This window comes from Apteryx mantelli, chromosome 2 (genome assembly GCF_036417845.1).
Source record: "Apteryx mantelli isolate bAptMan1 chromosome 2, bAptMan1.hap1, whole genome shotgun sequence".
Lineage (NCBI taxonomy): Eukaryota > Metazoa > Chordata > Aves > Apterygiformes > Apterygidae > Apteryx > Apteryx mantelli.
The window spans coordinates 77,349,983-77,364,308 of record NC_089979.1 but is presented as its reverse complement, the minus strand read 5'-3'; the positions used below and the strand labels follow the sequence as shown (position 1 = coordinate 77,364,308).

General features: G+C 42.4%; 1 protein-coding gene and 1 non-coding gene across 6 annotated transcripts in view; both read right to left on the bottom strand.

Moving 5' to 3' along the window:
• SLC66A2 (solute carrier family 66 member 2) overlaps window positions 1–14,326 on the bottom strand; it is a 73,856-nt gene that overhangs the window by 57,052 nt on the left and 2,478 nt on the right. For 2 of the 5 annotated variants that reach the window (XM_067290938.1, XM_067290939.1), the window contains exons 1-2: window positions 6,977–7,031; window positions 6,179–6,508 (exon numbers count right to left, since the gene is read on the bottom strand). The exons of 1 other annotated variant lie outside the window; for it this stretch is intronic. In XM_067290938.1, coding sequence (XP_067147039.1) covers window positions 6,179–6,381 — 203 coding nt within the window. In that variant the 5' untranslated portion in view covers window positions 6,382–6,508; window positions 6,977–7,031. Of the gene's footprint in view, window positions 1–6,178; window positions 6,509–6,931; window positions 7,066–14,326 lie in introns of those variants that run through there. 2 more of the 5 variants (XM_067290937.1, XM_067290940.1) reach the window with 2 other exon arrangements.
• On the bottom strand, window positions 10,468–10,539 carry TRNAW-CCA (transfer RNA tryptophan (anticodon CCA)). Its single transcript has one exon. It is a non-coding gene; the product is annotated as a tRNA-Trp (tRNA).

The following is a 14,326-nucleotide window of genomic DNA, read 5'->3' as shown; positions in this document are numbered from 1 at the left end:
TGAGAGACAGCCCGCCCATGCAGCTACAGTTATTTAATCAGCATGAAGCACAAGAAAGAAAACTAGTTTTACAATAGGATCTCCTTGATATAATTAACTCCTCGACACAGAAACTTCCACCACTTTATGGAGTACCCAGAAGAAGCTTCTCACCTAGGCATGCAAGATCCTAGTTTACTCTTTGTACGAAAAGCAGTGTATTTTTACATTTGCAGCCTGGTGTTCATAGAAAGGAGGAGGAATCACGTACACTTTTGCTCTCAGTATCTGAGCAAGATTCCACTAGCAGGTCATATAAGAGTGAGCTTATTCCCCTGCTTATTCCAGCAGAGAGAGCTCCCGGTTTCAGTGACATTACAGTTACCAGAACCTGCTTTGTTTCAGATAAACTGAAGTGAAATGGGTAGAGGGTTACCTTTGCTCAAAAATAACCTTCAGACTCCATAGTTTTCATCTTTTCCCTGACTGTCAGAACTTGTTCCCAGAGTTTGTCTTAAGGCAGCTATTTTCTGAGAAAAACTGCCAAACCGTAAGGTTTTATTATCTCTTGTACTGATTTTGCTGATGTTGTTCTCTGAGGTTTGGGATCCTGGTCCACCAATTTGCATCTCAGAACTTTTGGAGAGGAGTCTGAACATAAATAGTGAACAACTATTCAAAGTTATCAGAAAACGTTATTTGAAGTGTCATCTTTAAGTATCCGAGGTGTTCTGCAAGATCTGAAGTTAACTACTGTCTCTTCATTGTTACCATGGGACTTGGATCAAGTGCATTTTCCTCAACAGGGGACAGCTGTCGACCCTACTAAGGTGAACTGTCCAAGACAAAATCTACAGGCCTGAGGACAGCACACATGCAGCACGTCAACACATACGACAGCAGTTACCAGAGCATCCCACTGCAGTGCTCCTTTGGCCGACAGGAGACACATTTGGGAAACCCTGATAGAAACAGTAAGAATTAGAACAGTAATTCTTTTTTTGTTTGGGAAACTACACTAGCACATCTTCAGCTCTTTCTCCTCAGGTCACACTTTAATGCTCTAAACCAGAAATGAAGATTCTACGAATCCCCAAATCTTATATTGCTTATTTCATTAAATTGAATTATAAGAAGTGACCTCTTATAAAGATTTTGCAACTGAAATAAAGCAAAGACTGCTTGCATAAGCCCAACAGGAAAGAAAAAAAAAAAAAAAAAAGCCAGAAGAACCAGGTTGCTGAAATCCTAGAAGCATAGAAAAGTCTCCCTCAAAAATATACAAACTATACTATAATACTATACAAAACATTATATGGAATGCAAAATTTTTTTTTAAAAAGTCCATAGCCCTCTGAGAATAGCAGGGAGTGTAATTACTTTGGGCTGAACTTACTCAAGATACAACTAAAAATGCCTACTAATGACTTCAATGAAATCTCTAGTTTCCCTTCCTTTAGATATTTGTTTATTCTGATTTTAATATTAAAACAAACTGTAAGTTATTTTATTCTTTGGCATACTTAATACACTAAACTTCAGAAATTCTCATTATAAGCTCTCTTAAAAGAGAGAGACACACACACATAACTCACAAGTTAATTTTTCTCTGCATCTTCCACCCCCAACTGATTACACAACTCTTTTCCACGTTAGTATTCCTGTTCTTGATCATGACAATTCAAAGCTAGTCAACTGGCAGACTGCAGGCCAGATGAACAAAGAGGGTATGTCCATTTTGGTCACTGGTGAGTTCAGGTGCCACGGTGTGCTCTGACACTGGCAGCCAGCCCACAACTTCAAAACAACGTAAGACAGCCCAACTAGATGATTAACAACCTCAGATTTCAAGCAGCAGTAAGACTCAGCGTTTCCCTTGGATGTTTTAAAAACCAGTCTTGAACAAGAAATCAGAACTAATAGCAAGAACAGTAAGGCATGAGCTAGGAAAAATGGTTATGAAGTGTTTTATTATGCAGAGAAAAGAGGTTGGCAGCAGATTTTTTGGAGCTTGCCATGCATGCTCATATGCACCAGAACTACGCAACTGCATTTGTCACAGATATTTTAATCACCTTTGTATCCACTGACACAAAACTAGGGTCCTGTCAGGGCGTGATGGGATCTGATCTTAAACAACAGGCATACAGTTTTGCACTGCCTCTTCCTTTTTACCCACAATGCAGCCCCTCTCCAAGACAATCACCTTAGAAGCTGAACTGAGTGGAGAGCTAGAAATGATGACCTGTAGGTCTGGAGAAGACAGACAGCAGAAGCAGCACTAACACAGATGGACTACAGCAAGGGAGCAGCCATTACTGACCATAAATTACAACCAACAATTACACTGGCACCCAAAAATAAGTACTGATTTTAAGCATCATATAACAATAATAATAACAATAATAACAGCAATAATAAAAGACAAATCTGACCATATCAAGTTAGAGCATAAAATCTACTTTTCCAACCAGCAGAGACCCCGCTTCGTGATGCTGTGAGCACAGACTGGTTACTTTCACAATGATTATTGTAGAATCCTCTTTAAAAAAGGCTGAAGACCTCATACACAGCTAACACACTGGGCCAGACGTTTAGGAAAAAAATTCTGTAGAAGTTTGAGTGTGCAAACAAAAGCCATGCGTGCATAAACAAAGCAAAGCAGAATCATACCCATTTATACACAGTTTTCATTCCTGCAGACTTCCTTCCTCTCCCATCGCTTTTCCACAAAGGTTTGGCATATTACAAAACTCACTGTTTAGAAGAGAACCAGGCCAAACACACGGAAGTGAAAGTAAATGTCTTTTTAAAGACAAAATTTTGAAACACTGAAAGAGAGAAGCACCTTGCTGAAAAGAGATTTAACAGATACTGTGTTACAGTCATCACTAGCAATTTGAAGTTCTTTGTGCACACCCTAAAATAAGAGATTAGATGGGAGGAAGATGAGGAGGAGAGGCAGTGCACTGAATCCTCTGACTTTAAAAAAAGGCTTGAGGAGAAATTGTGAAAAGAGGTAACTGGAAACAGGATTGCAATCCTTGCTCTCGGCAGTACTTTGTTCCTGAGCTACTATCACAGTGCTGCTACACCAGCTGCAACTCTGTTGATACATAACAAAGTATGCCAAGGAGATTAGGAAGTAAATACTCTATTTGGAAGGGACAGAGAAGGTCAAACTTCACCCACTACAAAGCCAAACATTAAAAAAAAAAAAAAAAAAAAGAGAGAGAGAGAGAGAGAGAGAGAGATGCAGTTTTAGGGGCATGTGAGATCTGCCAGCCTGTGCTGGGAAATAAGGGAATTTCCCCTGCAGCTAAGGTGAGCAAAGTATAGTAGAGCCGTAGGGGAAAGGTGGGATTGCACTCTCAGACATGTGGAACAGACACTTGTTGTGAGTGACAGAGATTCAGAAAGACCAGCGCTACTTGAGAGTGAAAATACAAAGAAAACAGGGCATAAAAGGCAGAAATTGTCTATTGCTGCTGTGTCTGCATCTGAAACACTTAACGTTCAAATTCATGAACCTCAAATTCAACAGGAATATATGCAATTCAGTGAAAATTAGGGAGTAATAACAGAAACGATCAGCAGTTTAGAGAAATGTCTTTGAAATTAAAAAAAATACAAAATGACATCCTAAAAATAACAGAACTTCAAAGTTTTGAAGGCATACCACTTTAAGAACTTATTTTTGGATCAGGGTGGAGGGAAAGTTGCGAGGGATGACTCTGGCATAGATCATATGCATAACCATCCAATGAAGAGAAACTGAAAACAATTGAAAACTGCAGCCAAATGTCAGTAAAGATTTCTGAAAAGTAACTTGGGTGAAGGTCCAGATTGGTTTGCTAAAAGGGAAGGAGTAGCCTTATCAACGGGCACTTTGAAAGTCAGATTGGGAAAGAATTATACACAAGAAAATGAGTTGTAGGAACAGTTCTGTCTCAGCACAAGGATGGATCAAATTACCCAATAAATTTAAAACAAACAAAACAAAACCTTCAAACTCCCTTCAGTGATTCCACAGATCATTAAAATACTTCTGCTGTTTATGTCAAATTATCTAGAGTGCTTTGTCCCTGATAAGGTATATATCATCAACCAAAGATATCAAACAACTAAAAAAATCAAATTGTCAAGCTGCCCTGTGGGTGCATTATAAGCATCTTCACATACATAAGCATGTACAGAGGCTCTTGCTCTGCTATCTGGCTTTAATTTTGCTAAACATAAGCCCAAGGACAATATCCACCCTAAATGCTGCTTTCACAATCTACCGGTCATTACAGTGAACTACCAAGGATGTCTAATCTTTAGGTGTAGAAAAACAAAATATTCTTTTTTAATGAACATCGAATTATCAGTATGCAAGTCCTCTTTTCTGCCTTTTAGTTCAGTAGGACTAAGAGTCCATTCATTATGGGTAAAGACAGAAAGGTTTCTGCTGGCTCAGGCCTGCAATATTACACCATACAAGTGGCTATAAACACCAGCAGCATCCCTTGCACTCTCACTGTAACCATGCCAGATGCACCTATGCACGTGCTATGAAGCCATTCTGTGCTACCAAGGAGCTCTAAATGATGCATCAGGAAGCGATATTATTATGTTGTTTAGATACTCACAGGAAAAAAAAAATACATAATCACATCAATATACTGCCTTCTCTCTCTTTTAAAGAGTTTATAACTCTTAACATCAACATCAAATTATTTTTCCTTACTCATAGTATTTATTATTTTGCACATCTTTTAACTAGATATACTTAAAATCAATTCAAATTAAAGATTTTTTAGTTCTTCCATATTCTTGAGTCTCATTTAACAGATACACTCTCTTGGGTTACCTAGAAACTGCCTACACCTCTATTCACATGTAAATCACTTGTGTATTTTAACCCTCTTCAGTAAAACAAAAAAAATAGACTATTTTTATTTCCCAAACTGTCAGGTTGGGCATTTCATTTCTCCTCCCCCTGCTTGTTCCTCTACTTCCCTTTTGCTCTTTGTTGCCTTCTCCAGTACCTCCCCTGCAGATGTTTCCTGCCCAGGAAAATAGCCAGTACAAGAAGTAGTTCTGATCCCAGTGATGACTCCTCAGTTTGACTGCTAGCTCTGGTCTCAAGAGAAGGCCCCCACTTTCTCCACTCTAGTGCAGCACACTGATGTTGCACTTCATTTTAGGAGAAACAAGGAAGTTGCTTACACAGTCCGAGAAGCTTTACAAAGCAACTGGAAACCAATACAAGGAAGCAGGTTATGACTTATCAGCCCTTTGTGGACTACAAAGCAATATACTGTAGTCCCAATAATCTTAGAATAACTGCTTTTAGTTGCAGTCATTACCCAGTCTATTTCATTTTTAGTTTCTCAATTGCATTCCCAATGCTGCAGCATCCAAGTTATAAGAAGTACAGAGGAATAAATTTAGAATTTTTTTTTGTGGAAAATCTGCCCTAATAAAATTTTATTTGTCCAAAAGCATAAGACCTAAATTTGAAAACACATTTGCTTTTAAATATTGAAAATACTTTTTTTTTTTCTCACTCCCTCACAAGAGGCTGGGAAAAAAAATGCCTTTAAAGACAGCCTACCTTTTGCCTGCTAAAGAAAGATTTTCTTTTTTTCCATTTTTAGCTGTGTATGGAGCTCTGGGGGTGAACCCTCTCTGAAATCAGTGACACACCAGGAAGACACAAGAACATCTGGGAAGCATCCCATTGATTTGAATACTAACTACATGCTAGAACCAATGTACAGGACTGGGGACTTCACTCCAAGGACTGAGCTGAAGGACCAAGGGAAATGCAAAGCACAGACAATGGAAAAGAAAAAAAAAAAATATATATATATATATACACATGTTATATGACTTAACAATAAACCTCTTCTTAACCACCGAGTTAAAAAGGTGCATTCTGGAACATCAGAGTGCTGATAATCAGATCTAGCAGGGACAACAGCCCTCCTGTGCCCGATTCATTTGACTCAGTAGAGATCCACACTTACGGGAAGACAGTGTTTTGACATGCGTGTTCAGAGGAGGAGAAAAAGAAAATAAAAGACCTTATTTCCTCAGATATCCCCAAACCAAAGCTTTAAATTTAACAAGAAAAAAGGGACCTTTAGAACTGGGGGGGGGGGGTGGGGGAAGAGGACAGAAGAAAGACAGGGAGATAAAAAAAAGAGCTCACCAGAAAAGTATCCGCAAAATGTTTGCGACTAGTAACACCAAGCACACGTAGGTCGAGAAGCCCTCCGCGTTCTGCGTCCGCCGGATGTCTCTGTACTGGGGGACGTAGGGCACCACGCCGCCAAACACCATGGCCCCCGCGGCCCCCCAGGAGACCAGCTGCTGCACGGGCACCAGCAACCACTCCAGGCCCTCTGTCTCCATGGCGGGGCGCCGGGCGCGGATCGCCTCCCGCTTCGCTTCTCCGACGTGCAGCCGCTTCAGCCATGCAGAGTCACCTGGACGCGGTGCGGCGCCGCGGCCGTGCCGCCACCCCCGGCGCAGCCGGCACCTGCGGGGGGCGGCGGGGGGGCGTGAGCGCGGGGCGCCCGCCCGCTCCCTCGGGCCTCGCAGGCGCCCGCGCCGCCCCGCACCTCGCCCCGCCGCGGTCCGCGGAAAAGCGGGAAAAAAATAATGATAAAAAAAAAAAGCGTGGACAGTGGCCTAAGAAATAAAAGGCTGGAAAGTAGCGGCGGGGCTGACCCGAACCACTGCCCCGGGGTGGGGGGGGGGGGGGGGCTCCGCGACTCCGCCTGCCCCCGGCTGCCGTCCGCGGGGCACATGCGTGTCGCCAGCTCCGACGGGATCCCCGCCGTGCGAAGGGCAGCGACTCCGCTTCTCAAACTGTCCCCCGCCCTGGCTCGCTGCACCCAGCCGCGGCGGGAGCGGCTACCCCACCTCCCCCGCCCTCCCGCCGCCCCGGGGTCTCACGCACACACGCGCCTCTCCCTGACTGGAACGGCCGCTCCCGCCTCCCGACCTGCTGCCCGAGCTCCGGCCGCTGCCATGCCGCTGCCGCAGCGCCCCGCCGCCGTTCCGCAACTGGGGGCATGGGGCCGGCGGCGGCGCTCCGAGCGGCCCCTGTGACGCCACAATGACCGGTCGCGCCTCCGCCAATGAGCGCGGGAGCCGCCCCGGTGACTCCGCGAGGGCGGCGCCGCCGGGTCCCAGCGCTAGCGCGGCCCCCGACAGGGCGGGACGCGCGGCGGCCCCTCCGGCCCGGGGCCGCCGCCCGGCGTTACTGCGCTGCCGGTGCACTGATACCGATACTCTGCGTGCTTTAGCGGTGGCACCCCTCGCACGCACAGGGAAGCCGAGCCAGGGGCAGGCGGCCTCCCCTCGCCCCGGGTGCTCAGCTCCCCTGGAAAACAGGCCACGCCAGGCGTATCTGCAGCCCCTTCATCTGTTTTTAGAAGCTGTCCCAGATTTTGCTCACGTGTATCTGGTTTTTGTGCTGAAGAGTTAACAGAAGCTCTGTCGTGCTTCATGAAAATCATACTATAACAGCTCTGAAAATTGTTGTCCCTCCTGACCTCAACTACAAACAAAATGCAACAAAATTGTAATTGGCATACCTTCCTCACAGGGGGATGTTTTCCCCACAACTGTAATGACAAAAAAAAGGGGGCAAGGAGAGGGGAAACGTGCATCTTTTTCCATCCAAAAAGATCAGTAAGTCTTTACCGTTGTTCATACTGTGCCAGGAGAGGAGTACAACTGCTCCTCACAGGTGTTACAAGGGGCTTGATAAATTGGAAGCTGTATCCTAAAATGGCTGCTTGAAGAGGTAGCAGACTTTAATTACACTAAGTAGGATGCTTTATCCACTTAACCTTACATGTGATGCACAACTATTTTATTCGTATCTTCCTGGTTTGTCCCTTGAGCTCCCTGTAATGTTTTCACGGATATGTTGCCTTCTTCCTTGTACCTGGCTCTTGCTGCTCATCATATAGATGAGAAATGACATGGGCTTTCCTGCATCTCAGTGATGTGTTACTTCATGTTGGGTATCAAAAACTGTAAATGTTGGTTACGAGTCTTGAATGAAAAGGATCTGAAATTAAAAATACAAAGAAATTTTTGCTTCAGGGCTTCCTGAAGTCTTCTGTTTACTTTCTACATGGCGGTATGCTTTACAGACCAGCACCTTACCAAGCTGCCACTATTACTGTCACCTGCTGAGTTTTTGCAGCATACTAACATACATGGTATGTTTTGCAGCATATAAATCTCCACATTATCGCAGAGCTTGCTGTTCAAATACAGTTTTTGTGTACTATCACAAAATCATCCCAAACTCTCTCCTGCACAGATGAAGTGATTGGCCCTAACTTTAGTACTCACCTTTCCTACAGGAAAGCACAGTATGGCTCTATTTAGTTCCACAGAGCTGAACAGAGTTAAAAATACACAGGTCCACTATATTAGAAGAGTGAGAAGAGGCCCATTTCTACAACTGGATCTATGTAGTCATACTTCTAGGAGAAATAGGGCCAACGGGACACAGGAATCAACCACATGTTGGACAAGTTTCAAGACTGAAGCTTTAGCTACTTTTTTACAGTTTTTGTATGTGGGGCAGGACTGTTTGTGCTTCATATGTAATCTTTGCAGTAGCAAAGATAGCAGATTGTTGCAAGTCTTCTAATCTGTTTGTAGTTCTGTCAATGGATTTGGAAAGGTGAAAGCTAAAATATTTTTATATTTGACATTAAACAAACGCTGATGCACTGAAACAAGCATATGAAGTCACTGCTAGACACAGGTCAAACCACACAATGCAGGTAAGGTGCAAGTCACTCCCTGAACACACTGCTTAATAAACGGTAGGATTATATGAATGCCTATGGTAACCAATAGTCCATTCAATTACCATATTATATCTCACTCTACAAATACAGTCTCTGTGAGATTAAGACATTTACTGTATTGTTCATAAAACAAATAAATGGATCTTAAGTACATTTAAAATGCTCATTCATACCAAGTTGTGTTACCACCAAATCAGCTGACCTGTTCTCTCCACTCTGGATTTTCTAAAGCAGCCCAGTTGCAGCTAGTGGCAAAATCTACCTCCTGATATGATCAGACACTAATAAGCCCTTGTTTTGGCAAACGATAGGCAGAATCAAACTAGTGTTCATGGGAGATACTGTTTTATTGCAGATCTTCACCTCTTTTTCTTTTCCCCCCTGCACTGGTCTTGGTAAATTGACAGAAGTCCTTATCAAGCAGTCAGTATGAACATGGAACGGAGCACACACAGAAATGCAAAGCAACTTCCTCTCCATTTTAAAGGACGACCTTTGCCCAATGTGCCTGGCCTACAGGCCTATTTCTTTCCCACTCTCTGCAACAGTGACATGCTCCACACCAGGGAGTGGGAACCAGGACCATGCAGGCTGAGCTTCAGATTCTTTATTCAAACTGCTACTATCTTTGCAGAACTCCACAGGCAAACGCAGGAAAAAGACCCAAAACCAGACCTGCAAGAGAAGCAGAAAGCAACCTGGTGGCAGGCAGAAATACACAAACCCTTCTTCCAAAAATTACAGCTTTGAAACAAGGGGCAAAGTTCAGCCAAAATAGAGGATAAACAAGCAACCATGTATCACACAGACAAGAAATTGAACCAGAACTACTTAGCACACAGCCTGTTACTCTGTCAGACGGCTCCAGTTGACTACAACCATTTCTTCCTCACATGTTCTTCATATTATGGTTGCTTACTAACACAGGATCATTGCATTCATCAGGGAGCTGCTGGGGAGTGGGATGGAAAAGAGGCAGTGAAAAGCAGTTTAGGAAATTCTTAGACTGCCTTTATCACTGAAGAATGCAAGTACAGTGTCTTAAGCCTGACCAGAATGATCCCTAGTTTTCTCTGATTCATGTTCTCTTCTTCTTGATCGGGATCTGGAGTGACTTGGAGGCAGAGAGACAAAAGAAAAACAATGTGGAAACTAAAGCCTCATCATGATTCAAACACATCACCATGTCATTTGGAGTCAGAGGCACTACCATTACCCCACCCAAACTCATTTTTTTCCTCTATTCCAGGACAAGGTGCTTTTGGTACCACTCATACATTGTACTACACACTTGGTTTGCTTCTTTGAGATAAGCTCAGCATCTATGGTACCTGTCTTCTACACATAAGAACAAAACAACAAGAATTTGCACTGCCCTTACCAGGAGCCAGTAATGCAGCAGAAAAAAAAAAAACAACTTGCTGCATTATTATCAATTGAGTCCAAGACAAAAATCTAGATCAAACAGACACAAATGTTGCAGTTTGATTTTTCCTGAAACCCTGAGGAGCTGTAGTTATAGGTCCTTTTGGAGTAATACAACATTCATCCCAGAGTACTCATAAACAACCCTGCAAGTTTTCTGAGCATCTCCATCAAGAGTCATACATAGTTAAACACCACCAAAAGGAGAAGTAGCCATAGCAGAAAAATCTTCTGACCCCAGTGTGATTTGAACACACAACCTTCTGATCTGGAGTCAGACGCGCTACCGTTGCGCCATGAGGTCACAGTACTACAGACATTTATTTGTCTCTCCAGAATCAAATCTCTTCAGGTTTTTCTCCCAGGTAACACTGTACTAGCCTGTGTCAGTTTGTTGGCACCTTCAGGTTTCTCTACCTTCTCCTTCATTTCAGAGGCCTTTTGCTGGACATGCTTGGAATATGCATCCACAGGGCGCCTGCTGGCAAACGCCATGCTAAATATTAAACAAGGTAAGGGGTGGGAGGGTCACCTCCAGCAGCCAAACAGCATAAAATACCTGTCATAGTCTCAGCAGCTCCTCTGTCTGCCACAAATATCTCAAGGAAGAAAGCAAGAGAAGCAGGCAGGCCACCATCGTTCAAGCCTTCAATGTCAAAAGCACACTTAAAAAGGATCTTTGTTTCAGACAAGAAAGCACAAGCTTTTTGCCCCAACAAGAACAGCTAAAGAATCAGATTTCTAAACTCTTGTTTTGTTTATTGTCATTGCTCACTGATTCAAATCTTGCGCTGTTAGAATACATCTTGTTTATCCTATACCTGATATTTCCCAGTGATGTTCTCCATACCTGGCCTAATCCATCCACATTTTCTGCAACTGTAATACTTTCCAGTAATTCAAAGTAAATTTAAACTATCTTTACCAGGAAAACATTACAGTTGTCTTCCAACGTAGCTGCAGTTTGTTCACAGGAAACTTAATCTATGGTTTTTCATGGTTTCTGGAAAAGCAAAATGTACATCTTCAAATGAACAATTCCTCCTTTTGCCCAGGTTCTGGCCTCTTCAGCACAGGCTCTGTTAACAAATTTTAGAAAATTTCTGAATTAGAAATTTAGAAAGATATTCCTTCCATCATACATCCCCACACCCACCACATTTAATCTCTGTGCATAAAGCACATGCTCTGCTTTGAGACATGAGGTACCTGGAAAAAAGACACACAAGGCTGTGGGATTTGAACACAGCACCTTCTCACATGGGGTCAGACTCACAATCCTTGTGCCACAATGCCATAGAAGCTGCCTTGTATTACCTTCTCAATTCCTGTTGCACACTGTATTTTCTTATATAGAGCTCCTTCTTGCATTTATGACATCCAACATAAGAAGCACAACTCCACTGTCATCTGAACACACAACCTGATCCATTGTCAGATGTGCCAAGCTGAGAGCAACAAATACTGCTTCCTGCTCTACTCCTTTACCTCCACTTATCTCCTGCAACTTTTTAGGGAAGTAACTACCCAATGAATGCTCTTCTACCATCATTGTGCAAAGGACAGGGAGACAAGGCTGGAGCAGAAAAAAGCATAAGAAGTATCGTCTTTTACCAGCTATGCCTGGAAAACATAGCTACAAAACATAGATTTCTAGATATCTGCATAACAACGCACTCAACAGCAGCTAGACAGGTGGTTTCATGCAGCCACAAATTACATAAAATACACAGCCAAATAATGCCACCACTACAACCTCTGCAGTCAAAGCATCTGCAATAGACTTTCTGCCGCTCCTACAAAATGTACATTTATTTCCAGTGAAGAACACTTACAAGGAAAATTATACTCTCTTTTCTATTACTGTTACTTAGTAATAAAAGATGCAGATAGTGCACACAAGGAATTTCTGATAAAGAAGATCCTTAACCCTGTTCGTTTTCTATCCAAAGGAGCTGACTGAACAAGCTTCACAATAAGGGGATTCATGAGCGGTCTCAAAAACCAACAATTTCACTGAAAGCAGAACACCTCCATCAGAGATCAGATTTCCCTACCATTGTGATTACTTTTTTTCCCCCCTCAAAGATACAGGGCTTGAATTTCAAACCATGCACAAACACCCAAGTTTTTAATATTCACCTCAAATGGCTTGTCTTTCAAAGAAGCCCTGGATTTATCAGACACTGTTGACCTGGATGCCACTTTCCCCATGTCTGAAACTTTCCACATTTGTATTTCACTCATATCTTTCCATATCTTTAATAACAATAACACATTACTGATGTTACCAAATGAAAGAAAAGTTGTTGTGTCTTCACCAGTAAGTATTCCAATGGAACAAGCTTTCAGTGAACTAGATTACAGTGAGTCAAGAGAAACAGGTAAACAGTTCGCTTGCAAGAAACATCAACATAATTTAGGATTTCAACATATAAAATCTGATGACCTAGCAAAGCCGCACCCTTCTTCTGCATATTGTGTCCTGAGTAACAGGTGTAAACTAGAATGTAAGAGAAACTTCCTAAGAGACAGGTGAAGACCAAGCACAGTATGACTCAAACACCCAACCCTACAATCTAGGAGCAGTAACACCACTACTGTGGTGCAAGAAGACTGTGGCTTCTGTCTAGCCCTTTCCTCTTCAGGATAAAACCTTTACAGCTGTTTATGTCCGTGCCATTAATATAGGGGAAAAAAACATGACTGCAGTGTGATTTGCACACATTGCCTTCTGATCTAAAGCTGGACAGCTACCATTGCACCATAATGTCTCAGGAATACTTGCCTTCTTGTCTCCTTACCAATCATGAAACATTAGCCTTTTTCTGAGAAGTCTAACAAAGCCAGTCATACTCTCTGTCCTTGCCTCCCTTCCAAAGTGGCCCTAAGCCAGACATGCTTGGAATACATGACCGGAGGTTTCCTGACTCCTCATAAACAGCATCTCATTTGTCAGCAAAGAGGAGAGGGAAGTGACTTTACATAATGCTGAAACAACAAGAATAACACACTCATATAAAACAATTCCTTTATCTCTCCGTACTGCAGGCTTTTACAGCATGACATTTTATAAAAAATGGCATTGAACTTACTGCTTAGAACTATAAATGTTTAAGCATATTTTAATTTCCTATCTCACTACCCTGACTTGCCCTCCAGAATAAGAGAGACTGGAATTTCCTCAAGAAAGAGCAAGAAATATGCTCTGGATATCATTTTAGCATAAAAGCACAATTTAAAGAGTTCACAGCACAGGCCTACCGTTCTGAAATAGGATTTAAGCAGATGGGCCTCCAGGTCATCCTATTTTTCATTTTTACTTCATGGGCTTTGTAGCAAGATAAGGACATTTTTAGGCTGAAAGTGACTAAAAGCCTATGCTTTTTTTCCTGAAAGAAAGTAACGTAGAGCCTATTTTGGTATGGCAAGTGAATTTATGTTGTCAAATCTTCTCTTCCATCCCCCTCTCTAGTCCCCTCAAGATCTGTTTTATATTTGTTATCAACATGAACTTCCTGCTACCCTTTCAGTAAATGAAGTATTCTTCACTTATTTTGTTAAACACTCTTATAAGCACCAGCAGCACTGGCTGCTTACTAGTTCTTGTCTAAACCTATGCCTTTAAAATCAAGAAAAAATTGCCCAGTGACCTCGGTGATTTTTGCTCAGGTCCCCTTAGCACATGGATGCACACCTAGCATGGACTACTACTGCTAAAACATGGCTCATGTTACTTCCCAGAAATGTATGCAACAGCTTAACTCTGAAAACATAAGCCCTCTAAGGAGGCAGTGAACAGCAGAAAACACAAAAGCTGTAAGTGCCATTTCTATTTCAAATATATTCATCATTCAGCAAAGTCTTTTTTTGTCTTGCTGCATATCCCTTCTATTCTTAGGTTTTTCTGAAATTTGGAACTTTTCTGAAACTGTTTTGGCCTTACAGACACTTTGATTTTTATTCCATTAAACCGGCTTTGGACCATATGCCAAACCCTGCTCGATACTTGAACTAGAAGGTCCATTAAAATTAGCTGTGGAGGGCACAAAATAAAAGAAAAAGGCTTTCTAGGGGACAAAAATGCTCCT